This window comes from Chelonoidis abingdonii, chromosome 10, assembly GCF_003597395.2.
Source record: "Chelonoidis abingdonii isolate Lonesome George chromosome 10, CheloAbing_2.0, whole genome shotgun sequence".
NCBI lineage: Eukaryota > Metazoa > Chordata > Testudines > Testudinidae > Chelonoidis > Chelonoidis abingdonii.
Genome location: NC_133778.1, coordinates 62,653,553 through 62,677,652, shown reverse-complemented (window position 1 = coordinate 62,677,652; position 24,100 = coordinate 62,653,553). Strand labels below are relative to the sequence as shown.

Sequence of the window (24,100 nt, the reverse complement as noted above, 5' to 3'; positions counted from 1 at the left end):
GTTTCCCCCCCCCCCCTCCCAAAGTTTTTATTCCCTGATGCTGCTGACAGACTAACAGATGGATCTGAAGCCAGGCCTAGTACTTCAAGAAACAATCCTCCTCCGGAGAGTGAAGAATATGTAAGTTTAATCGAAACTCATAAGAGAAATATCTCAAATCTGAGTGATTTATTAATATCTGGAAAAAGTTTGTCACAGGATGCTTGCAGAATGTTAGTTTATCTATATGCAGCGGTAAATTCAGGGAGCTTGACTACAGTATATAGCTATTCTTTTCTGTTGCGTATTTCTTTAAAAAAATGCTTCCCAGATGGAACACCTTTTGTCCATGTTAGTTTGTTTTAAATATGTTCTTTAAAATAGAGAACCTTAAAACCAGCTACATTCTTGTTTGACCAGCAGGTGTTGCTACTCATCCTTTCTTTTCTCTTGGTCTACTGCAACTCTGTCCTATTACCACTAGAGAATGACTGGAAGAATAGTTTTTAGTGGAGGTCCTACAGAAACTGTCTTCCTTCGCCTATGTCCCTTATCATTGATGGCTAATACTTTTGCAGACTTGAGTTTTGCTCTCATGTTGACACACCCAGATAATGATTGTGTTTTAGTGAAATCCAAAGTTTTGAAAAACAGTCATTTTCTGGATTTTTTTTATTTTTATTTTTTTATTTTTCTCATGTAGAATCTTTTCAGTCAATTCAAATCAGCTCCTTCAGATAGTCTGACCTACAAACTGGCTTTATGTCTTTGTATGATCAACTTCTACCATGGAGGGGTAAAAGGAGTGGCACACCTCTGGCAAGAATTTGTAGTGGAAATGCGTCGCAGATGGGAGAAAAATTACCTAATTCCAGAGTAAGCGTTCCATTGGAATTTGACTGAAAATGTCCATAGGTTGTGACAGATAGGATAACTAGTTATGACTTTAAAATATACTTTGCTTTTCAGACTTGCAAAAATGATTTTAGATGTATATTATTTGAATTAGTACTCCCTGCTTCTCACCCATTTTTGATTGGGGAGAGATTCAGGAGAATTTAGAAAGGAATATTTGCGCCAACGTTTCTTGGCCCCCACCCCCAATCTCTACATTAAAACCAATGCATCTGGGAAAGTAAGGGTAAAACCCTCCCTTCCTTTTCTCTCATCAGAAAAATGACAGAATGGGGGGCAGCTGCTCCAGGTTCCTGGTTGTTAGCAGAGGTGTTCATGCCCATCTCCCCTTTTGGGCACCTAGTTACTTTTTTGCTGAAGCCCCTGCCCTGTTTCTATCTTAGCAGGACTTTGGCCTGCAAACAGAAAGAGGTGATCAGTATGCAGCACCTACACATTAACAAATAACAAAAATGAAATAAATTTTCAAAAGACCTGGCTTAGTTGTTTGTTCGACTAGTAATCCTCTTTTGTGAAAGGTGGCATCAGTGAGTAAAATGGGACTTTTTAGTTACCCTTCCATTATAATTTTGCCTTTTAAAATATTAAAGTCTGTCTCCTTCTTGTAAAAGATGCTGGATTGGTAGCCCTGAAACTGATATCCTTTTAATCCCAGGATGGGTACAGCATGGGCAGAGACAGTCCAAGCATTCCTGGGACAGCCTCCTAATTTTCCTCATCCCTGACCTGAAGGAACAACCTGTAGAGGTGAAAGGAGTAGTTCAGTTTCTATGCCCTGTTCAGTCCTTGGCCTGTCTGCTGAAACCATAGCCTAACAGGGTAGCTACAGTGGTAGTTTTTATGATGTGGATGTTTGTCTTTTGGGAACTGTACCCAGAGCACCAACTCTATATACAATATGTACTAGTGGCATAAGTGCAAGTGGTCTGTGGTAAAACTGTAAATTTAACATTTTGCAGGTTAGCTAATGGGTCTCCAGATCTGAGATGCTGTCTACTGCATCAGAAACTTCAGGTAAATATCACAAATTAAGAATAATCTGTTTCTTAATTTTTCTTTCCTCATAGGAATAATCAAGAACAATAAAACATTTAGTCGATATGTTCTAGAGTCACTATGTGGATAATGTTAACTGTGATAATCATTAACATGTGATTTTTTTCCAAACACTGTTAGTTTTCCAATTTCAGTGCAGCTTGTGGTAATTGTAACCTCTCCTAACAGCTGATAAAATCTCTGCATCAGTGCAAATTCTTACATATTATACTGCTGTCTTTTAGAACTGAGAGCCTGTTTGTGCTGTTTTTAATAAGTTTCACTGTATGGTATAATGGCATTGCTGCCATTATGTAAGTATATTAGTGAACAGTTATTTATGCATTAGAAATTAATTGTTAATGTTTTTATCTTTGTAGATGTTAAACTGTTGCATCGAAAGAAAGAAAGCAAGGGATGAGGGGAAAAAACCATATACATCTGATCGTTCCCCTAGTGGTTCTTCTGGTGATACTGGGAAAGCAGTAGACCGTTCAGGTGGAGATTATCAAAAGGAGACTGAAAAGGAAAGAGGAGAGGTTGGGAAATCTTGGGAATCATGGAGTGACAGCGAAGAAGAATTTTTTGAATGCCTTAGTGACACAGAAGAACTGAAAGGAAATGGACAAGAAAATGGAAAGAAAGGAGGAACAAAAGAAGGAAATAAAGAATCTGCAAACTTAAAACCAGAAGGTCGTTTACATCCGCATGGAAAACTGACTTTGCTGCATCCCGGAGAGCCTCTCTACATTCCAGTAACACAGGTTAGAAAGTAGTAGCTTAGCGGTGTTTATAGTATGATGTTTAGCAATTTGCTTTTATAACCACTTATAGGTAGGTTTGCTAGCCCTTCCCATTATAAGACCCTGTTTTCTGTTGCTTAAAACTTTTGCCAACTTTAACCATTAGAGGTAAAATTTTACATGCCGGATTTCTGCTCCATGCTGAATTTATTGGAAAACTTCAGCCAAGATGGTTCAGCTGTTTCTAAGAATGAAGCTAGGAAAATACATTATTTTGGCCATGTTAAAAAAATTCTGGCAACGTTTCTCTTTGAACAGTCTAGCAACGCCATGCTCTGAAGCAGAGACTTGAAATTTGGCAGGGGGTAGACTCTGTGTCAGGAATGTACCTCTTGCTGTCCCAAAGACAATCTGACCAAATTTGGCCAATTTACAAGCCTTTGAAAGAATCACAATTTGCACATGCTCAGTAGAGACGTATAGATTTTAGCAGCTAAATTCCCTAAAGACTCTGTCCACACTGGCCATATTCTAGCCTGGGACTGAGCAGGAGTTTCCTTGCAATTGCAGCTCTGAGCTGTGGAATGTGTTAGGTCCGAGTCCAAGTATCTGAACTGAGAGGAGGGGGCTTGTCTTCCCTTTGGTCTCAATGTTGTTCTGCTCCAGGCAATGTGGAGAAGTAAACGGACTGATTTCAGTGCAGAAGGGACAAGAGGCGGACCTGTGGGGGAAGTAGATTGGGACAAGGAGGTGGGAGAGTTACTTAGTGTGGAGCCTGGCAGGGGTAAGGAGAGGGAAACTGGGACTGTGAAATGGGATAGATACGGGACTGGGACTGGGAGCTAGTAGGTGGGTGGGGAGACTTAGGCTATATCTATACTTGCAAGTTTTTTCACCAAATGTTATACCACTTTTATTAAAGCGCTTTAATTAAAACTGCTGTTGTATGTCCACACTAGCAGCTCTTGCAATGACACGGAGAACAGTGCACTGTGGTAGCTATCTCACTGTGCAACTGGCCACAGGGTGCTTTAGGAAGGGTTTGCAGTGTCTCATGAGGCAGCTACAGTACCTTATGATGTAGGTTTCTCAATCCCCTTTTTCCATAGGCATCTTCTAAATCAGTGGTTTTCAAACTTCTTTTCTCTGGACCCAGTATAAGAAAATTGTTGATTCCTGCAGTCCAGCGGGAGCTGGGGATTAGGGGTTTGGGTTGTGGGAGGGGCTCAGGGCTGGGGCAGAGGATTGGGGTGCAGGAGGGGGTCAGGGCTCTGGGCTGGAGGTGCAGGCTCTGGGGTGGGGCCAGGGATGAGGGGTTTGGGGTGCAGGATCCGGCTCCTAGGTGGAGGTGCACGACTCTCACCCGCAGTCACTGCCCCCCCAGCCCCAGTTCCCATTGGCCGAGAGTGTGGAGCTGGTGCTTGGAGTGTGGGCAGCACTGTGCCCCATGGTCCCCCTGCCTGGAAACTGGACCAGCTGCTGGCCGCTTCCGGGGCACAGTGCAATGTTGAAACAGGTAAGCGCTAGCCTGCCTTAGCTGGGCAGCACCGCCAACGGGACTTCTTACGTCCTGGTCGGCGGTGCTGACCAGAGCAACCCAGTTCCTGACATTCCGTGACCCAGTTCTGGGTTGTGACCTGAAGTTTGAAAAATGCTGTTCTAGATTGCCAGCTGCTTTTCAACTGAAGTGTGTGGGGAACTATACCCAGAGCACCAACTCACAATATGTACTAATGTCAGAAGCGCAAATGTTCTGTGGTAAAAGTGTAAATTTAACATTGTGCTTTGGAGTTTCTCCTGAGACACAGCAGTGCAGCAGGAACTGAGGGGGTGGTTCATCCACACAGCCTGATATAGCCGTGGTACGGGGTTCAAGGATACCACTGGCACCTGTGCAGGCCAAATGGACACTTAATTAAAATCTCTGATCAAGTGTGCCTGGGGTGCATGCACATTAAGAGTGGAGCACTCATAGGGACACACATCTCGAGGAACAGTTATTGCATAGGATAAGTAACCATTTCGTGAATCTGCTGGTATACTGATGGCATACCTGCATCTCTCAGGAGTATGAAAAATCGACACCCCTGAGAGATGTAGTGAAGCCGATCTAATCTCTGGTGTACACTTTGCTTAGGTCTATGGAAGAACACTTCCGGTGAACTAGCTACTTGCCATCAGGGAGGTGAATTACCTCAGTGACAGGAGAACCCCTCCCATCACTGTAATAAGTTTCTGCACTGAAGCGTTCCAGTTGTACAGCTGCAGCAGCACTGTAATTGTAGACACAGCCTAAGTCTTTTTGTGAATCTAGCCCTTTGTCTTTTTCAACATTACAGGAACCAGCACCCATGACGGAAGATCTGCTGGAGGAACAGTCTGAGGTATTGGCTAAACTGGGAACGTCAGCAGAAGGAGCTCACCTTCGGGCACGCATGCAGAGTGCTTGCTTACTCTCAGATATGGAGTCTTTTAAGGTATATGCTGCTTGCAGAGTTCTCTGGGACTATTTTGAGATGAGCAAGCTCAGATCGTTGGTCAAGATGACTAATCTGAAAAATCTCCTGAGAGCTGTTTTCTTCCTTGCTGTCTCTTTTAAACTTTGCTATTCTTTTCCTAAATTAAAATTTCAGGGTACATGTAAAAATTCACAGTTTATAATTCTTCTAAAACTTATAATTAAAATCTGTTAATAAAAACTACCTAAAAGTAGGTATGTGTACCACACTGCTTAGAGATGCAACATTTCATAGTAATTTTTCTAGCACAAGCTGTTTTGAAAACCTATAGTAGCAATGTAAAATATGACTTAAAGGAAGGTGGGGGCATATTGAATATGGCAAGATTTACTGTGTGGACAACCAGGCCTTCTGGTGACAATATAGGAGCAGAAACGGGTTGTGCCATTGTTAAATGAGGCTTTATAACTTATTGGGAGCGTTGGATTTGCAAAATAAAAGTTAATAGGCTGCTCTCATTTAATGATTTGGTACAAAAAATGAAGTTGGTTGGCAAGTAGGCATTGGCACTTTTATTGGCATTAAAACAAGTGTTTGCCACCTGTTTCAGTAACCAGTACAAACCTTAGTTTAGAAAGTATTTTAATGCAGCCTATGACATTTTCATGCACTGAGTGATGACAGTGTAATTTTTATATTCCATCTCCAGTTTTCTTAGCAAGTCACAAGAATTTGTTGTAAATCTCCTTTTCTCATGCTAATTGGAACCGCATGTGTTAAACCTCTTTTGCAGCATTAACAAGGCAAACGCCTAATTTTGAGCTTGCTTGAAATAACTGGTAAACCTGTACTGATTTGTATAAGTAAGAGGATGGATTTTTTCATTGTGTTGTCTTTCCATTGCTGTGTACCATTTAGTAATGTGAATGTTTAGTGCTTTTCTAGTGTCCCTTTTCTAGTGCTGACGCAGCGAGTTGGTGGTTTGTGATTAGAACTCAGGAATTCCTGGCGCCTAGCCCTCAGTTCAGTCCATGAAACCACATTGCCCGGTTAACTAGATTGTATATAGAGAAATTCTATTAAAAATGTAATAAATATATTTTATCTTATTTTTTTCTTCCATTCTAGGCCGCTAACCCTGGTTGTTGCCTGGAGGATTTTGTGAGGTGGTACTCTCCTCGAGATTACATTGAAGAGGAAGTGGTTGATGAAGAGGGGAATAGAGTACTTAAGGGTGAACTGAGTGCCCGAATGAAGATTCCTAGCAACATGTGGGTAGAAGCGTGGGAAACAGCAAAGCCAGTTCCAGCCCGGAGGCAGAGGCGACTGTTTGATGATACCAGAGAGGCCGAGAAGGTAAAAAGCTCTATGTTGTGATAGTCTGTTGTGTGATTCCTAGTAAACATGTAATTGTCTATTATGAAAGATTTAACCAGTAACTTGTAATTGCACTATATTTTGTTCTAATTATTAAACTGTTACTTGAATGCCCTAGCATTACTCAGAATGCTAACTTGAATACAAGTATCAGAGGGGTAGCCGTGTTAGTCTGGATCTGTAAAAGCAGCAGAGAATCCTGTGGCACCTTATAGACTAACAGACGTTTTGGAGCGTGAGCTTTCGGGGGAATACCCACTTCTCAGACGCAGGTAGTGGAAATTTCCCGGGACAGGTAATATATGCTAGCAAGAACTAGAGATAACAGGTTAGGTCAATCAGGAGGTGAGGCCCTGTCTTAGCAGTAGAGGTGTGAAAACCAAGGGAGGAGAAACTGGTTCTGTAATTGCAAAGCCATTCAACAGTCTTTGTTAGTCCAGAGCTGATGGTGTCAAATTTGCAGATGAACGAAGCTCAAGCAGTGTCTCTCATGAAGTCTTGTCTGAAGTTTTTTTTGCTGGAGAGACTAGAGACACATTAAGGTCTGCTATATGTGTGGCAGGCGAGGTTGAAGTGCTCTCCTACAGGTTTTGTATATGGCCATTCCTGATATCTGATTTGTGTCCATTTATCCTTTTCCCGTATGACTGTCCATTTGGCCGAGTACATAAGCAACGGGGCAATTGCTGCATATGATGGCGTATATACATTGGTGGACGTGCAGGTGGAATGAACCAGTGATGTATGGCTTGAGCTGGTTAGGTCCTGTGATGGTGTCACTGGTGGAAATGTGGGCAGAGTTGGCAATCGAGGTTTGTTGCATGGATTGTTCCTGAGCTAGAGTTACTATGGTAAGGTGTGCAGTTGCTGGTTGGAAACGTTTCAGGTTGGCAGGCCTGTCTGTGGGCAAAGATCGCCGGCACCCAAGACCCTGAAAGGGTGGATCATTGTCCAGGATGGGTTTGTAGATCTGATGATGCGTTGGAGGGCGTTTAGCTGGGGCTGGTATTGAATAGGCCCAGTGAGTCCCTGGTGGTTTCTTTCTTTGGGTTGTCTTGCGCAGGAGGAGGCTTCTGGGTACAGCGTCTGGCTCTGTTGATCTGTTTTCCCTAAATTTCCTCGGGTGGGTATTGTAGTTTTGAAAATGCTGTGAGATTTTGTAGGTTGGGTCTCTGTCTGAGGGTTAGAGCAAATGCGGTTGTCTCAGTGCTTGGCTGTAGACAAGGGATCATGGTGATGTGCCCGGGAGGAAGCATGGAGGCAAATGAAGGTAGGCATACACCTACAAACTCCACAAGATTCAAAACTACAATAACCGCACGAGGAAATTAGGAACAGATCAACAGAGCCAGACGTGTACCCAGGCTATACTGCAGCACAAGCCCAAGAAAGAAACCAACCAGGACTCCACTGGCACATCACATAACAGCCCCAGCCAAAACCCCTCCAACGCATCCATCAGGATTACAAACCCATCCTGGACAATGATCCACCTTTTCACAGGTCTGGGTGGCAGCCGATCCTTGCCCACAGACAGCCTGCCACTCTGAAACCGTATTTCACCAGCAACTGCACACCGGTTACATGTAACATCTAGCTCAGAGAACCAATCCATGCCAACAAAACCTCGATGCCAAACTCTGCCACATATCTACACCAAGTGACACCATCACAGGACCTAACCAGATCCGCCAACATCACATGGTTCATTCACCTGGCAGTCCACCAATGCTAATATACGCCACATATGCAAGCAATGCCCCTCTGCTATGTAAATCGGCCAAACTGGACAGTCACTACGGAATAAGGATAAATGGAACACAAATCAGATATCAGGAATGGCAATATACAAAAACCTGTAGGAGAGCACTTCAACCTCCTGGCCCACACTATAGCAGACTATAAGGTGCCAGCCGCACAAAAAACTGTCAGGAACAGACTTCATAGAGAAACTGCTGAGCTTCAGTTCAATCTCAAATTTGAACACCATCAGCTCTGGACTAGAACCAAAAGAACTGTGAAGGGCTTGCCAATTACAGAACAGTTTCTCCTCCCTTGGTTTCACACTCTACTGCTAGAACAGGGCCTCACCCTCCCTGATTGAACAACTCTTAATCTCTAGCTTGCTTGCTAGCATATATATACCTGCCCCTGGAAATTTCCACTACCTGCGTCTGAAGAAGTGGGTATTCACCCACGAAAGCTCACGCTCCAAAACGTCTGTTAGTCTATAAGGTGCCACAGGATTCTCTGCAACTTGAATACAATGGACTGCTTTTTTGCCAGTATAACTGTTCTTAGAATGACTTTCTGAAATTTGAATAAATGCAGTTGCCTTTTGAAAACATGTCCAACTGTAACTTGGTAAGTTGTATTGCTTAGAGACGTATTTGCATTTCTAATAAATGAATCAAAGATTTTGATTAAAAAAATTAAAGCACTGAATTTAAACTTTCATTATTTGCAGTTGCTTTGCTTACTGTTGTAGTGGAGTTAGAATCGCAAATTACAAATGAGAAAGACTTAAATCCCATCTCCCTGCAGACTATTTTCTGGAGCTTTGTTACAGAGCTTTTATCATGAGGACTAACATCACAGCATACTTTTGAGACTTATGATTCTTGTATCTATTTCGTTAATGTTGTAGTGGGTGAAGTGCAGCTTAATGTTCCGTTTTTGAAATTAAAGTATTGGTGCTCATCAGTCATAGTTAATCTTATTTTTATCTAAATGAATTTTGTCATTAATGTATTAATTTTTTGACATGCCATAGGTGCTGCACTATCTTGCAGTTCAGAAACCAGCTGACCTTGCAAGGCATCTTTTGCCTTGTGTCATCCATGCAGCTGTACTAAAGGTAAAGGAAGAAGGTAAATAACATATAATAAATAATTAAAATGTTTTTAAGAGCAGTGATGATACTATGACTAAAATTGTGTTGTTTTTTAGAAACGCTGGAAGATATTGCTTCAGTTAAGAAGATTATTAAACAGATAATATCTCATTCCAGTAAAGTTCTAAGATTTCCAAACCCAGAGGACAAAAAATTGGAAGTAAGTCCATCATGTTAGCCAGGGGTAAAAACTTTGCAGATCTCAGTACTGTCTATAGTGTGCTTAAAATGCTGTTGTTTTTTTCCTCCTCCTCCTCTCTCTCCCCCACCCCTTTCAAAACCCCCCACCCTTATACAGGAAATCATTGCTCAGATTATGAGTGCAGAAGCTATCATTGCCAGGGCAAGGTCACTGAAAGCAAAATTTGGGATAGAGAAATGTGATCACGAGGAGGAAAAAGAAGATCTGGAAAGGTGACTGATACTTTTAGTTTACTCTCTTTGGTGCTTCTCCACATATTTTTTTAGGTTCCACAGCTTAGACAATTGCTGATGGGGAGTAGTAATGATAATGCAGATCGCCCAGAAACCACAACACATGAGAGAGAGACTTCAAAGAAAGATGTTTATAACTCTTTGTAGGCGGAAACATTTCTAGAGGGTTCCTGTCCTACGCATTGGGGATGCCAAATGCAATGTAATGTAATCTATCCATCTCTTTGAAAATAGTGTGCAATGTGGACTTATTTTAATACAGTTGACTTTTTATGTAAATGTGATAAGAGTATCTAGTGTTCCTCTTGCCTGTCTTGTGGACTTTCACATGCACAAGTTGAACTCCTTGTGTTGTTTGAGACCTACTGATGAGAAATGTTATATAAGAACCAGGCATTTTATTTATTTATTACTGTCCTGTGCATGATGTAGAATGAAATATCCAAAAGAACCATTTCTCCCATTATTTTCCATACTAATATGAAGTGCTATATTGAGACATTATAAGAAAACTAGTGAATAGGAACCAGGTATCCCATGATTTTTTTTTCTGTTCACCATCACACAGAAACAGTGTGACTGTTTGTTCCTTAGTCTGGCTAAACATGTGAATGTTAAAAAGTTGAATATTGGAATAGGCTAAATTCTTAGGGCTAAGGTGGTTGCTGTGCTAGGATGAGAGGGGTTTCCTCACTCTTGGTGTTGGGACTCTTTGGAGGAACCATTCCTGACTAGGACCAACCCTCCCTGCTAGAAATTCTCCTAATTTCTGTCCTGTGTTCTTAATGTGCTCACTTCCCCCAACTGCAGATTCTTGATTCCTCCCTGAAATTGGGAGCCAGCAGGAGGAAGATTGGACACATTGGCCAAGGGGTGGTTAAGAGCCAATAAACACTAATATGAGGCAGCTAGAAGCTGAGTCAGCAGCATGGGAGATGAGTAAGCATAGGAGGGGTTGCCTTTTCCAGCCCTGTGGGAGGGATTAGGAATGGAGATAAGAGTTGCAGTCCCTGCTGGGATGGAGTGAAAGAAGTAGAGGGACAGATGTATATACCACAGATGAGGGATCCAAGAGTTAAGACTTGGAAAAAAAATCCTGTTAATGTAATGTCATGTGTAATACTGGAAAAATAGTAAGTTTCTAAACTGGAAGTTCAGATTTAATTTTGAATGCATGTTTTCCTAATAGTGCTCCTCGTGCTGGAACTATTTTTATACTCAAGCTAGATGGGGAGCTTTAGTAGTTCTTACAGGAAAGAGTGTTGAAGATGTTGTGAAAACAATTAAGAACTGATACAGTTAAGAGCTTGGATGCTCACCTTTTCCTTCCTTTTCATTATTTTGTACTTCCAGGTTTGTAAATTGTCTTCTGGAGCAGCCAGAGGTATCAGTCATTGGTGCAGGAAGAGGACCTGCTGGTAGTATCATCCACAAGTTATTTCTGAATGCCCAGCGGGTAAGCTGGAATTTTCAGTTGATTCGCTGATACCTTTAATTTAGACAGTATGAGGCAACAATTCTCCATGTGATGCTGATTTCTTCTGTTTATAAATTGGCATGCATTTTTTATAAATATGCATGCCTGTTTTTTTTCCTTGTGAAAACGGTTTTGGCAATAGTAGAACTTTAACTACATGAAGAAAGGAGAACAAAAGCCATGGGATATTATAAGACTGGATGTGGCTAGGCAGACAGCCATCTAAGTGATTTTAAAGTGAAGCTCACTTTGAAATATGACTAACAATACCATTGTGCGATTCTACATTTGTATCTAGCTTTCCAAATCAAATGTGCTCAGTTTATAAATAAAGATTTTTTACATCCAGCCCTGCAAACTCTTCTGGGTTCTGAGTTAAAATGGGTTTTTTATTTTATCACTGGTGGTAAAGGTTTTGCAGGCCAAAATCTGCTCTTTGTGACTTTTTTCTGCAGTTTTGTTGCCTCAGTGGATTGGCACAAGTATTTCTGATTGAGACTTTGCGTAGTAAACAATTATGTTGATGATGCACAAGAATGAAGAGCCCCACTCTCTCTCCTGTAGCTGTGTTGGCTTTGCAAGGCTTAACAGAAAAAAAGCGGTACAAATGTATTTTAGTCAATAGAAGAAGTGGATATGACTCAGTACGTGCAGGGAGATCTGATCGGAAAGTTTCTGTGATGTTTTAGTAGTAACTTTCAGAGTAGACTTGCACTTTGATCCTGCAATAATATGCTCTGCAATATGTGGGCACAAAAAACAAAAGTTCAAAAAATCTCTAGCCCAGTATCTTTGACTGTTTGATCTTGCCCTTGAGATTTATAAGAAGATAAAATACTAAGTAGTTTGTCCCATTCCCTGTTCTACCTCTGCAGTCTCTCTCTTTTTGTTCGGAGGGGTGTGTGGGGCGGGGGGGACCATTGAGTTCTAACTCATTCTAGTTGCTCCCCTTCTTTTGCTAACAGGGTAATGGTTTTTAAAATAGGGTGACCAGAATACTGAATAAGATCAAGTTTCGAAGACAGTTGTGGCTGTTGCATTGTTACAGCTGTGCCATAGCAATAGTGAGTTCTCTTGGCAGAACACTTTCACAAAATTCAAGAGCATATAGAATTTTGCCATATCATTAATGTGGAATCGTGCATCATTGCAATCAAGGGTGTCACTTCTTTTTAAACTATAAAACAGCATTAAATATTTGTAATGAGACTAATGAACCTGCTTCTGATCCTTGACCAATTATATTTGCAGTGTGCTGAAAGGTGCAGTTGCATGTTGATAATCATAGCCTGTTCCTACTTTATATTTTTTTCATTGTCATTGTTTTTACTAACTCAGACAAGTGGTGAAACTTCAGTGTTTACCCCCTGGATAGGGCTACTGGCCTCTTTGTATCAAACTTTTTCCAGTGTGTGCCAGTTGTTTTCTTGCTGGGCATAAACTAATTTCACCTCAAACAGAAACTAAACTTCCTACTAATCTTCTGACACTGAAGTGCCTTCTAAACTTCTCCCAATCTTTTTAAATGCAGTGGTACACATTAGAAAATAGTATTCATATTCAGTAGGAGTAACTCCAGTTAGAAGCAGATTGTATTCACAGGTGCAATCCTGGAATTCTCAAATGTAAAGCTGTCTCTTCCTGTTAATCAGTGTTCTTAAAAATAAGGGTTTGTTTTGATTCTTTAGCAATACTACCAAGCATTCAGCAACTCTTGTGTTGCCAGCCACATACTGATCTTGTAAGCTGTGGCAATTTTAACTTTTTCCCGCAAGTCAGAGTGGTGTAACAGATGTTCTGTTTTTGTTCTCAAATACGTTATTGTAATAATTAAAAGATTTCTTATCAAGTGAACTGGGATTATAGAAATGGGCTCTTACTAATTTAAAGTAGAGATTTATTTTTATCAGTTAAAATGATGAGATTTGCTAAAAGGACTTTAACTTTGTTGTATCTAATTTTCCCTATGCAACTGAATTTTGCTGCGGATATAACAAATGTAACACTACTCCATCCTGTGGTTTTTTTGTTTTTTTTTTCACTTTTATCAAAGGCTTATTTCTTCTATTTACAATTTTTTTCTTTGAGAAAGGCCCACCTATGTATAATGTTGCAAAATGCAATAAGGCTACAAAGCATACATATATGCTGTAATATTGTATGCTTTGCCCTTTCCCTTGCTGGTAGACTTCTGCTGAAGTTTTGGAACTACTAAATGCTGCACTTAATCAGAAATTTCTAATGTTTGTTAAAGTTTTAATGCTGAAGATATACGTAAATTAAAGGCTTTGACTTCTTTCAGGCAGAAATAGTCCAAGCTATCTTCCAGTTCTAGCTCTCTGTGGGGGGCATTACTGGGTGAAACGTTGTTGTTGTTGATGGGACAAAAATTTAGCTTGCTATTAAATGGCAAGTTTCATTTCCAAAAATTGTTTCAGCAGCTATTTGTTGGGTAAATAGAACCTGATTGACAGACTTCTTATTTACTAAGTTCTGACCCTGGCCTCCTGTGTATAAATTGTGTAACAATGTGTGTTACATCTGTTGTGTTCTTAAAGTATATGTTTGTCACAATAGCTCTCCTGACAGAAATTCTCTTGAATTCAGTATATGGTGTCTTTAAAACACTCTTAAAATCTCTGTCTAACCTTTAAGTTATCTGACTTGCGTTTGTTTCTATCTTTCATCATCGGTTCTCTTCTCATCCCTTCTCAAGATGACTGAATCTTCTGATGAGGTAATTAGCTTTTGTCCCTTGTTTCCTGCTCATCTTCCTAGCTTCATGTAAGGGCAGAGAGAATGGCTTTTGAGTAGATATAGTATAACAGCTTCATATGATTTGTTGATATCACATATATTAAGCATAAAAATTATTCTCTCTCTCCACTTTCAAACTGACTTCTCATCCACAGATTTTTGAAACTTAACAAAATGTGAAAAAACAGAATTTGTAAAAACACTAAACATCTCATCTAATTAAGTTTAAATATGAGAAAATTCTTTATGAAGCAGAGGCTTTTCACAGTGCATCCTGTTTTCATCTGTTCGAAATATTGTGGATATTGCCATTGTACTAAACATAAACATTACTTTTTGTTCACTGGTTGGGATCAGCAACATAAAATAGTGCTAGGTGTACTATAGCTCATTTGCCGTGCCACGGTAGACTACAGTAACCCCACTTCTTGGACAGTAAAAATATGATACATTGCAGAGTTTTCTCATTGGGTATGTCTACACAGTAAAAAACCCTGCTCCCCAGCAGGGTCCCAGAGCTTGGGCTCCAGCCTGAGACCAGAAGTCTAGATAGCAATGAAAAACTCTGAGCACAAGGTGGCTGGCATGGCCAGCTGCAGTTTTTTTTTTTTTGCTGTGGAGACATACCTATTGAGTCTGGAAATGCAGAACAGGGCAATGACTTTAGTGCACTCTTGGACATGGCCTGTGTAGTGGCACTAATACTTCGAGAGGATACTGTCTTTAGACTTTTGTAGCCCCACTTGGACATGTCTGGATAATAAGGGAAGTACTGTGAACCCTAACTGAAAAATTAAGTATTTTTCCTATTCGTATTTCTTGTCTCCCATGGTGTCAAGAGTTAAAGTGAAAGATGGACTAGCTTTATCAGCTGCATGTATAAGGTTCTTACATCTGAGTGTGTGCAGTGCTGTTCCTTAGTGTTTTACATGTAGCCTTTTGGTATGTAATTTGCCACATTTTGTTTTTCTCTTTCAAAATAATTTCTGATGTTGGTGTTAAGAATAACCTGCTGTTAAACTAAGCTTCTGATTCTGTTTAAGGTTGCCACAATGACTTCGCTTGATGAAGAACTGAAGAGGTCAGGTTCATCAGATGAACGGAGACTGAACTTAGGAGCAGTTACAGATTTTCCACCACCTGCAGGCCGGGAGCTCATTTTACGCATAACTGTACCTCGACCTGCACCTTACTCTAAACCACTGCCTCAGCGTATGTACAGTGTAATCACAAAAGAGGATTTTCGACTTGCTGGTGCTTTTTCAGCTGATACAACATTCTTCTGATGTCGCTAGCTTTTAGTTATCCTGTATGTCTTCACAAGTGGAACACTATTTCTCTGTCTCCATGGAAATAAACACTGTGGACAAGGAGAGAGAGAGGTAATACTGTTGTAATTAGTGATCAAGAATAACTTTTTTCCTTAAGGAGTCAAACCAGCATCTCAGAGCGATGCCTGCATCAACCTTTATTTCTGATGTTTGGGACAGCTATATAAGTTATTAGACATTTCTCCAACTGTCTAAAAATCTCCCCTCTGTCCAAAGATTTGGACATTTTTGCATTAGCTAGTTTCCCAATGGACTCTTCACTGGGCTTCGTACAAATACTTCATGTTGAAATTATAGTGCAGTATGTGCTGCGTTTCAGTTTCTAATCTAGTCCTGCTAAAGTTGTGTTAGGCAGTCTATTTGAAGTGTAAACATTAAATAGTTGTATTTATCATCATATGTAATCTTAAATTCTGGATATTTTTGGTGACTTTTTTCCACTGCATTCCAATGGCTGATTTTAAAATGCTGTTACATTTTGCTCAAACTATCTAGAGAAAATTCAATCTTGTGCTAAACTCTTAACATGCAGTATTTGCCTGAAAAAAGCCCTGGATTACATGGATCAGGTATCTTTCTGTGAACTGCTGAAATGGATATTTTTGGCTATAACAGGGTATTAAGCCTAAAAATCAAATAGCCTTAAATTTATCATTTACAATTTTTGAGCTTTTATGTCCTCCTGCCTTGGAAGGAAGCATGCTTCCAACTGCAGTATGGACATGCATTAGCTCTGCTTTAGCTAGTGTGCTAAAAATAGCAGTAGGGCCATGGTGCCTCAGGCTAGCTGCCAAAATACAATCAGTCGTGTCTTCCTGGGTACGTATTTGGCCAGCTAACTTGAGCCATTGTGGCCACACTGCTTTTTTAAGTGCACTAGCTCAAGCAACGCTAATATGTCTTGTCTACTCATGCTGGGAAGCATACTCATAGCTACAGTAAAGAAATACCTTAAATGTGAGACAGCTGGGCCAAAACTATATGTAAATCATGATTACTTAAGCAACTTATTGATGCTTACCGCTAGATCTTCATGACACACAATGTACAGCATGCATCTGTGTTCCTGTTGATTTGGTAATAAAAGTATGCTGTAAACTGATTTCTGTCAAATATGCAAACAGTATGATTTTAATGTGTGTGGTGATGTAATAAGGAAAGGATTATTTTAAAGCAGCAACTTGTTTTGCTCTGAATCAGCAAAGGATCATAGCTGCCTTGTAAACACATGTCAAAATGGCTGTGAAACACATTATAGTTTTGTTGCTTGCACGTATTTGTCTTTGGACACCATACAATAAATCTTAAAATATAATTGGTTATTGAAATTGTTCAGTTAAGTGGCAGTACCTCAGACAATACATGTTCTATGTATTTAATGTACAGATTGACTCAGGAACAAAATCACTTGCAGTACAGCTTAATATGTTGACAAATGGGGAGGATGCCCATCTCTTACCTTCGTGACAATGTGTGAACATCCAGAGGTTTGGGATTTTGACTGCTTTTGCAACTTGTGGTGCAATGTTCAAAAGTGCCTAAGGGCCAGATCCTCAGAGGTATTTAGGTGCCTAACTCCTATTCATTTTGTTGTGAATAAATACAATTTGAGCATCTGTACCTAAGTGACTTAGCTTGTGTGTCACTTCAGCACACTTTAACATTTTACTGTATGCCTATTAGTACATTTTATGGCATGGAAAATTAGATCATGACATTCCTTTTTTCTGAGTATTATTGTAAAACTTAGGTTGTTGTATTAGGAACAGGTGTCCCACTGGGCTTAGACTTGTCATAGTAGAAGTGGTGTCTAATAGAACTATACTCTCGAGTAGACCAAATAAACAACATGTTCCAAGGAATGATGGATGGTCAGAAGCCCTTATGGATTATTTCAGAGCTCACGTGGGACCAGATTCATATTTGAGAGAGTAACTACCTAAACTCCATGTTTAGAGGTGAGGAAAGTCTTTCACATGCCAATTTTGTGATAGAACTTAAACTGATCTTTCCCTTCCTCTCCCATTTTCCAGGCGCAAGGACCTACTATGTTAAGAAATCTTAGTGTGAACTTTTATACTATGCCTTTCCCATATTTTTAAACCAGTTCACATTGTCATGGTACCTGCAAAGTGTAGCTAACTTTGTTTTAGGGAAAAAAGGCATAGCCCCTCCATGTATAGTAGTCTCTGGTATCATGTCCTTTTTAAACTTTATTCCTAGCATAGACACCACTGCATTCTGTTCTCCTGAAGGATTTTGTATAATGCTAGTGTTGAGCAACTAACTGATATTTTTTTTTTTTTTTTGGTCCATTGGCAATTCTGAAACATAAAGGGTGGGGGAGGAATTTCTCTTCGACCCAAAATGAATTAAAAAAAAAAAAAATTGGAAATTTTTTGATGAATTTCAGGTCGACCAGATCGATCCAGAATTGAGGAGTGGTGATGGCCTTTAACTTTTAGCCTAGTGGTTACAGCACTTACGTGGGGTACATTTTCCCCTCTACCTGCTATTTTTCAGTAATAGTACACTATTACTGAAAAAGTGCTTACTTTCTCATTTTACCATATAATTATAAAATAAATTGGAATATAACTACTGTACTTATATTTCAGTGTATAGTATATAGAGGAGTATAAATAAGTCATTGTCTACATGATACTTTAGTTTATACTGAATTTGTTAGTGCTTTTATGTAGCCTGTTATAAAACTAGGCAAATATCTAAATGAGTTGATGTATCCCCTGGCAGACCTCTGCATACCCCTGCCTTAATCAACAGACTAGAGTCATTCTCACGCTTTCCTTGGTCCAGAACTATTCACTGTGATAATAGAGTGGCAATTCATAGTCATTCATAACTTATACATGGTGGAACAGCTTCAAAAGAAGAACTTGAGAGAGATCCACACCAGAATTTCCCCAGAGGCCTGCAATGAAGGCACTATTTTGGGGGAAGGGGAGAGACCCAAGCGTGACAGGTCCCTCCGAGGGTGCCACCTGGAATTGGGGTACCAGTGAGCCCCCTGACCCACCAGCCTGGGATCCCTCTCACACTGCACTGCTGTGACAAACTGCAAAGCGCTCCACCCCGCACTTTCACTAGGATTCGTACAGGTAGGGACACACTCAGCTGCAGTCACACACAGACTCTCTAACCACTAGCTTCCCAGCCTGGTACCCAAGTACTGTCCTGCCATTGTCAAACCTGGCTATTATACTGGTTAATACCTGGTCTGCCTCTCATCAATGGGAATAGAACAGTGCACACTTGCGGTGACCAAGCAGAGATTTTCCCCAAGCACTCCAGTCAAAGCTCACTGGTTTAGATTAAAATATAAAATAAGTTTAACTACAGCAGGATGGATTTTAAGTGATGTTATAAGTGATAGCAAATGGATCAAAGCAGATTACCTAGTAGATAAACAAAACTGCAAACTGAGTTTAACATAGTTCTTGCCCTGAAGTATGAAGGGCAGGCTGGCAGATTCTTAAGGCACAAGCTCCCTTAGCACTGCAGGTTGGGGTTTCTGGGTTTTCATATACAGGTTAGAAATCCCTCTACCCTGGGACCATCACTTTCCACTCTAAGTTCAACTTCCTTCTCCACAGCAAGCAGAGGGGTGAAAATCTGGCTCTTTGCTTTAGAACACCTCGCTTCCTGTCCCAGTAGGCTGATTTAATTTTAGTAGCTTTTTGGTGCACATTTTCAGCTGCAGGAGCATCTGCACTCCTGATAAGCTCTTTGAAATAGTCCAATACCAGCTATTAAGCTTAAACCTGTAGGACCTATTACCTCTCTGACACGTCCCCTCTTTCATCCTCCACACTCACCTTCCTTCCCTGAAATGGCAGCTTCACTTTAAATATAGTGTGAGTATGTTGCAGGGAATTCTCATTTGGTATGTCTACACAGCACAGAAAAACCCATGGCTGGCCCATGCTTTTCATTGCTGGGTAGACTTCTGGGGTCAAGCTGGAACCAAGGATTGTACTGAAGTAAATCTATAATATAGGCTAGGTTGGCATCCTTACTTGGCATAGCCTCTTCTGCATTAATGTTCTGTTCATCTTTTTACAGGCACCTTCTGCATATCATGTTTTAATCTACTCTAGCAGCTCCCACCACTACTATGCTTTCTGAATTAGCTCTATCTTCTTCCGGCATAGAAGCAAAAGCCTTTTTAAAAAATCAGATTGCAATATACAGTATGTGCATTACTTTTCTTGTGCTAATTTGCCAAGTTCATGTAATTTTTGTAAGCTGTATAAATGAGTGCTCCATGATTGTTTTGAAATGCCCCTTGCCCAGTCACGCATGATTATCCTACCTTAAACTAGTTTATAGCCAAAAATGATCTCTGAATTGGTCAGTTTTATTAAATAAAAATCTTACAGCATCCACAGAAGTTTTCTTTCAGTTGTTGAGGCAGCAGGCAAAACAAACGGAAAAATTAGCTTCTGTGATGGAAGGGGACAGAGTTCACCTTTTGTAGAGTGATTCTGGAGAATATAAAATGATTTTGTCTTCAGGGAAGATGCAGAAAGGTTCATGCTTTCTCAGAAAGCATATTTCAGAGCTTTCTAGCCAGAGTAATTGTGACCAGGAACATCTTTCATGGAAAGAAAACTGTTAAACTAAGGAAACTTAGTACCATTGAGTAAGCCACTAGAGAAATAGTTCTCAACCTTTCCAGAATAGTCTACCCCTTTTAGGGGTCTGATTTGCCTTGCATGCCCCAATTTTCACCTCACTTAAAAACGTGGACTTTGCCTTCAGCCCTGTGCAGTGAGGCTAGGGCTTTGGCTTTCTACCCTGGGCCCTAGAGAGTCTAAAGCTGGCCCTGGCACCTCCATTAAAATGAAATCGTGGTTTGAGAACTGTTGAGCTAGTATATAGAAGAGTATAAACAAGTCATTGTCTTTATGAAATTTACGGCTATGTCTACACTAGCACTTATGTTGGCAAAACTTTTGTCTCTCAGGGGTGTGAAAAATAATCATCCTGAGCAACATAAGTTTTGTTGGCATAAGCACTCATGTGCACAGCACTATGTCGGGGGGAGATGCACTACTGCCACTCGTTGAGCTGGTTTTATTACGTTGATGGGAGAGAGCCCTCCCATCGGCATAATGTGACTAGACGAGCGCTGTTACAGCTGTGCTGCTGTAAGCTTGCAAGTGTAGACATTAGCCTTAGTTTGTAATGACTTCTCTAGTGCTTTTTAGGGAGCCTGTTGTAAAACTAAGCAAATATCTGGGTGAGTTGATGTACCCCCGGATGACCACTGCATACCCCCAGCGGTATAGGTACCCCTGGTTGAGAACTGCTGCACCAGAGATATGGATGAGCCTGCATATGTGACATTGTTTAATGCTGCAACATGAGAGGCAAGCAATATGAAAGAAATGCTAATAAGCTGGAAAAGCACTTAGCTGGGATTTATTTTTCTATCTTGACAGCAGCAGTAGATCTCTGTCCATTCTCTAGTGTAGGCTGAAAGGTCGATGTAGAGAGAGTTTTAGACTATAGAGGAGTATTCCATCTTATCAAGGACCTGCCACTAAGATAGAGCAGAGATCTCTGTGTCAGCTTCACTCAGTCACAGCTCCATGGCTGCTTTCCTTTTTATCACTTGAATCACTCTTCCTACTAGAGGACTGGCGAAAGCACAGAGAAGGCAATTTGGTCAGGCAAAGCATCTGATTCCAGTGATATGAGGTCCAAGTCTGTGAAGAAACCCATCTTTGTTTTGACAGCGTAAGAAGGAGTCCAGCTGAGGTGACTTAGTTGTTTGGTTATCACATGAGATATGTCTTGGTTCAAAGGGTGTTCTGAATTGCCACTATGCTGCTTGTGTGTTCTCTCCCCTTTATGCAGATCAGCATGCTTCAGCTTAGGTAAGCTGCTGCTGAGGAGAGCATCTATACCACTTCAGTGTTTAGACCTGAGCTCCTTCTGCTCCCTTTATGATTTTGTATGCCAAAGTCATTGTGCTGATAGGACTAGAATGTGGTCTTTTCTCAAGTCATCCTGGTAGCATAAGACAGCCAACCGGATTGCTCATTTCAAGGAGGCTGATACATAGGACTCTTTCTTTCAACATGACCACATACCCTTTGCATTATGGTGTTTCTCCTTCGTGACAGGCTGGCATCTATGGCTAGGATTTTGCAGTCCAGACTGTACCATTATGGATGGTTTCCACCAGCAGATCACTGTTGATGGTATCCTCACTTATGTCTGCAAAAGGATGCCAAGGCTTTCAGAATCCCTGATGCTCATTTATGTACAGTTGTGCCAGTGGGGTAATCTCTTTCTGCATAAGGACCAAAAAACCTACCAGCCATAAGTAAAAATGGATTGGTGACTCTTGGCTTTGTGGCGTTTTAGAGGGGCATGGATTTTTGTCAAACCTTTCCTGCTGTGGTCCTTCCTATGAGTCTATTTCTATGTGGAGGAGCCTCAGAGAGGGGATCAGGGAGCACTTCTTTATTAACTCATATCTGAAATATAGAGTGTTCCCTTATATTGCTGCCTCCTGAGGTTCCTGGGTTTGATGCTCTGATAAGTGTCATCTAAGAAAGGGCTTGAGTTACTGGGTTCCTCACCTTGGCTGTTGTCATTACCAATACCTTGGCGGCAGACCAAAAGATAATGTTTCGTAATGGTAGCATCAAGGTGAATAAGGGAAGTTGCTAAAGACAGGGCCTGATGGGTATATGCAGATACGTTTTGATCAGGTCCACTGGCATAGAAGGGTCCCTTGGGTCGACTGCAGAGTTTCCATCCTGAATTTCATCATCTTGGTTCATTCTGTTTTTTTTATCTTATGGATGAAGAAGAGGGAGGTAGAACCTCGAGCACCATTTCTTCTTGGGGGACAGATAGATGTGAGATCTGTTTCAGAATGGTTTGATTCAAGGTTGGAGAGGAAATGAAAAAGGGATGTGCAGGAACCTGTAGCAACATTCCTGAGGAACCAGGGGTCCAAGAATGGGATATCCTATCCCTATTTCTGGACTGAGGCAGGTCTGCTTGGACTGGAAGGAAGAATTGGGCCCATTCATTGATCTGGACTTACCTCTGGTGTATCGCGGTCCTAGCTCCTGGAATAAGGGGAGTCCTTCTCTGGTACTTTTTTGTTTGAAATAGAAATGAAAGAAGTTCCTGCCCTTATATAAAGACTTTTATATAGTCTTTGAAGTTTGCTGGATCAAATGCTTCAGTTTAACCACCTTATTTGGGTACAACCTTACGAAGCCTTTGCTCAAACAGGATTCCATCCTAGAATTTTGAGGCACAGAGAATTTACTATGCATAGTAAGGCACCTCTTGGCATTCTGCCTGCTCTGTTTGGTTGCCTCCACCGTGCTTGCAGAAGGAAGTTCATGTGTAAAGGAAGGAGCTTGGCAGGTGACTTTTTGGGGATCATTCACCGAAGAGGATCATCTCCTAGGTTGGGGGAGGGGGATAAAGAATATTACTCCCTGCTGTTGCCCCCCATATTTGGCTTTAAAAAGCTCAAGAGATCGCAAACAGCTGTGGTGCTGAACTGATGTGCTAGTAGTTGAATGCTCAGAACTAAGCTGGAATGAAGACAAAATCCCAAAATTTGATACACAAGGCAGTTTCTACACCAGCCAAACATTTGTCTTCTGTACCATGCTTTCTGAATTAGATTAATCTTATTACACAGCAGCAACAGCTTTTGTAAGACTCAAATTTCAATAGTGTATTAACCGATTCTTTCTCTCTACTGGTAATTTACAGAGGCCATGTAATTCTTGTCTATGCTGTGTAAAATGACAGCAAGTTAGCAGCCCACTATCACCAAACTTGTGTGTGAACAATAAAAGAAAACATTTCAGTTTGAAGTTTTCAAGAGACTTATTTTTATTGTATTTTAACAAGGAGTATCCATCCCTGTGTCCCTTTTAAGCATTTCTGGCTGTATTACCAGACAACCTCTTGTGAAGGCTCTGCCATACCGGAACCTAATTTTCAGTCAGGTACTTGGTGTTACTCATGGTCTCTCCCTCTCTCTAATAGCAGGATTTACTGTTGGCATTTAAACTTCACTTGGGTCTGGGCTGGGCGTTTGATTTTTTTTATACTATAACTAGTTCTGTTTGACAGTAGTCATTTCCCCATGTATCAGTCTTCCGTTACTTTATTGCTTCAGATTTTTCCCACTGTATTGTTTATTGGCTATGCTAAGCAGTTTCTGTTATACTCTCACGTACTTGCAGAAAGAGAGGTGCAGCCCACATGTCTCACATAGGGACAGAGGTCATGATCCAGATGTTCTTCTCTCAGTTGGAAACTGAGACTGGTTTTATGGCAAAGTAGAAGTTTTACCTGTGCACAAATAAACTTATTGTGGCAAACTAATCTTAAAAAGAGAGGCTACAGTATTCTGTTCTCTGCTGACTGACTACTGTTTCTAAGGTAGATGGCTCAGTGCTGGAACTTGTCCCTGCTTCATCCTCTTCTCATATACCACAGTATGTAAGTGCCCTGCTGTTACTGAGAAAAGGACAAAATATAGCATTTCATAAAGCTCATGAGTAGTTTTCATGGTGGCCAATTACCCAGCTTTTGCTGCTTGTGCTGCACCATCAGACTCATCTCTTCTCCCTCTCATCTTCTTCCCTTGCTCCTGACCATGGAAGCTGCGGTAATTTTCCACCAAT

At 40.8% G+C, this 24,100-nt stretch overlaps 1 protein-coding gene across 4 annotated transcripts in view; it reads left to right on the top strand.

The window, feature by feature from the left end:
- RAB3GAP1 (RAB3 GTPase activating protein catalytic subunit 1) overlaps nucleotides 1-17,021 on the top strand; it is a 52,714-nt gene extending 35,693 nt beyond the window's left edge. For 2 of the 4 annotated variants that reach the window (XM_032782470.2, XM_032782484.2), the window contains 12 exons: nucleotides 25-120; nucleotides 683-855; nucleotides 1,854-1,908; nucleotides 2,310-2,693; nucleotides 5,012-5,149; nucleotides 6,260-6,487; nucleotides 9,282-9,378; nucleotides 9,458-9,561; nucleotides 9,700-9,815; nucleotides 11,190-11,292; nucleotides 14,030-14,050; nucleotides 15,114-17,021. In XM_032782470.2, the coding sequence (XP_032638361.1) occupies nucleotides 25-120; nucleotides 683-855; nucleotides 1,854-1,908; nucleotides 2,310-2,693; nucleotides 5,012-5,149; nucleotides 6,260-6,487; nucleotides 9,282-9,378; nucleotides 9,458-9,561; nucleotides 9,700-9,815; nucleotides 11,190-11,292; nucleotides 14,030-14,050; nucleotides 15,114-15,356 (1,758 nt within the window). In that variant the 3' untranslated portion in view covers nucleotides 15,357-17,021. The remainder of the gene's footprint in view (nucleotides 1-24; nucleotides 121-682; nucleotides 856-1,853; nucleotides 1,909-2,309; nucleotides 2,694-5,011; nucleotides 5,150-6,259; nucleotides 6,488-9,281; nucleotides 9,379-9,457; nucleotides 9,562-9,699; nucleotides 9,816-11,189; nucleotides 11,293-14,029; nucleotides 14,051-15,113) is intronic. The other 2 variants (XR_004373974.2, XM_032782476.2) reach the window with 2 other exon arrangements.
- The last annotated feature ends 7,079 nt before the right edge of the window (nucleotides 17,022-24,100 follow it).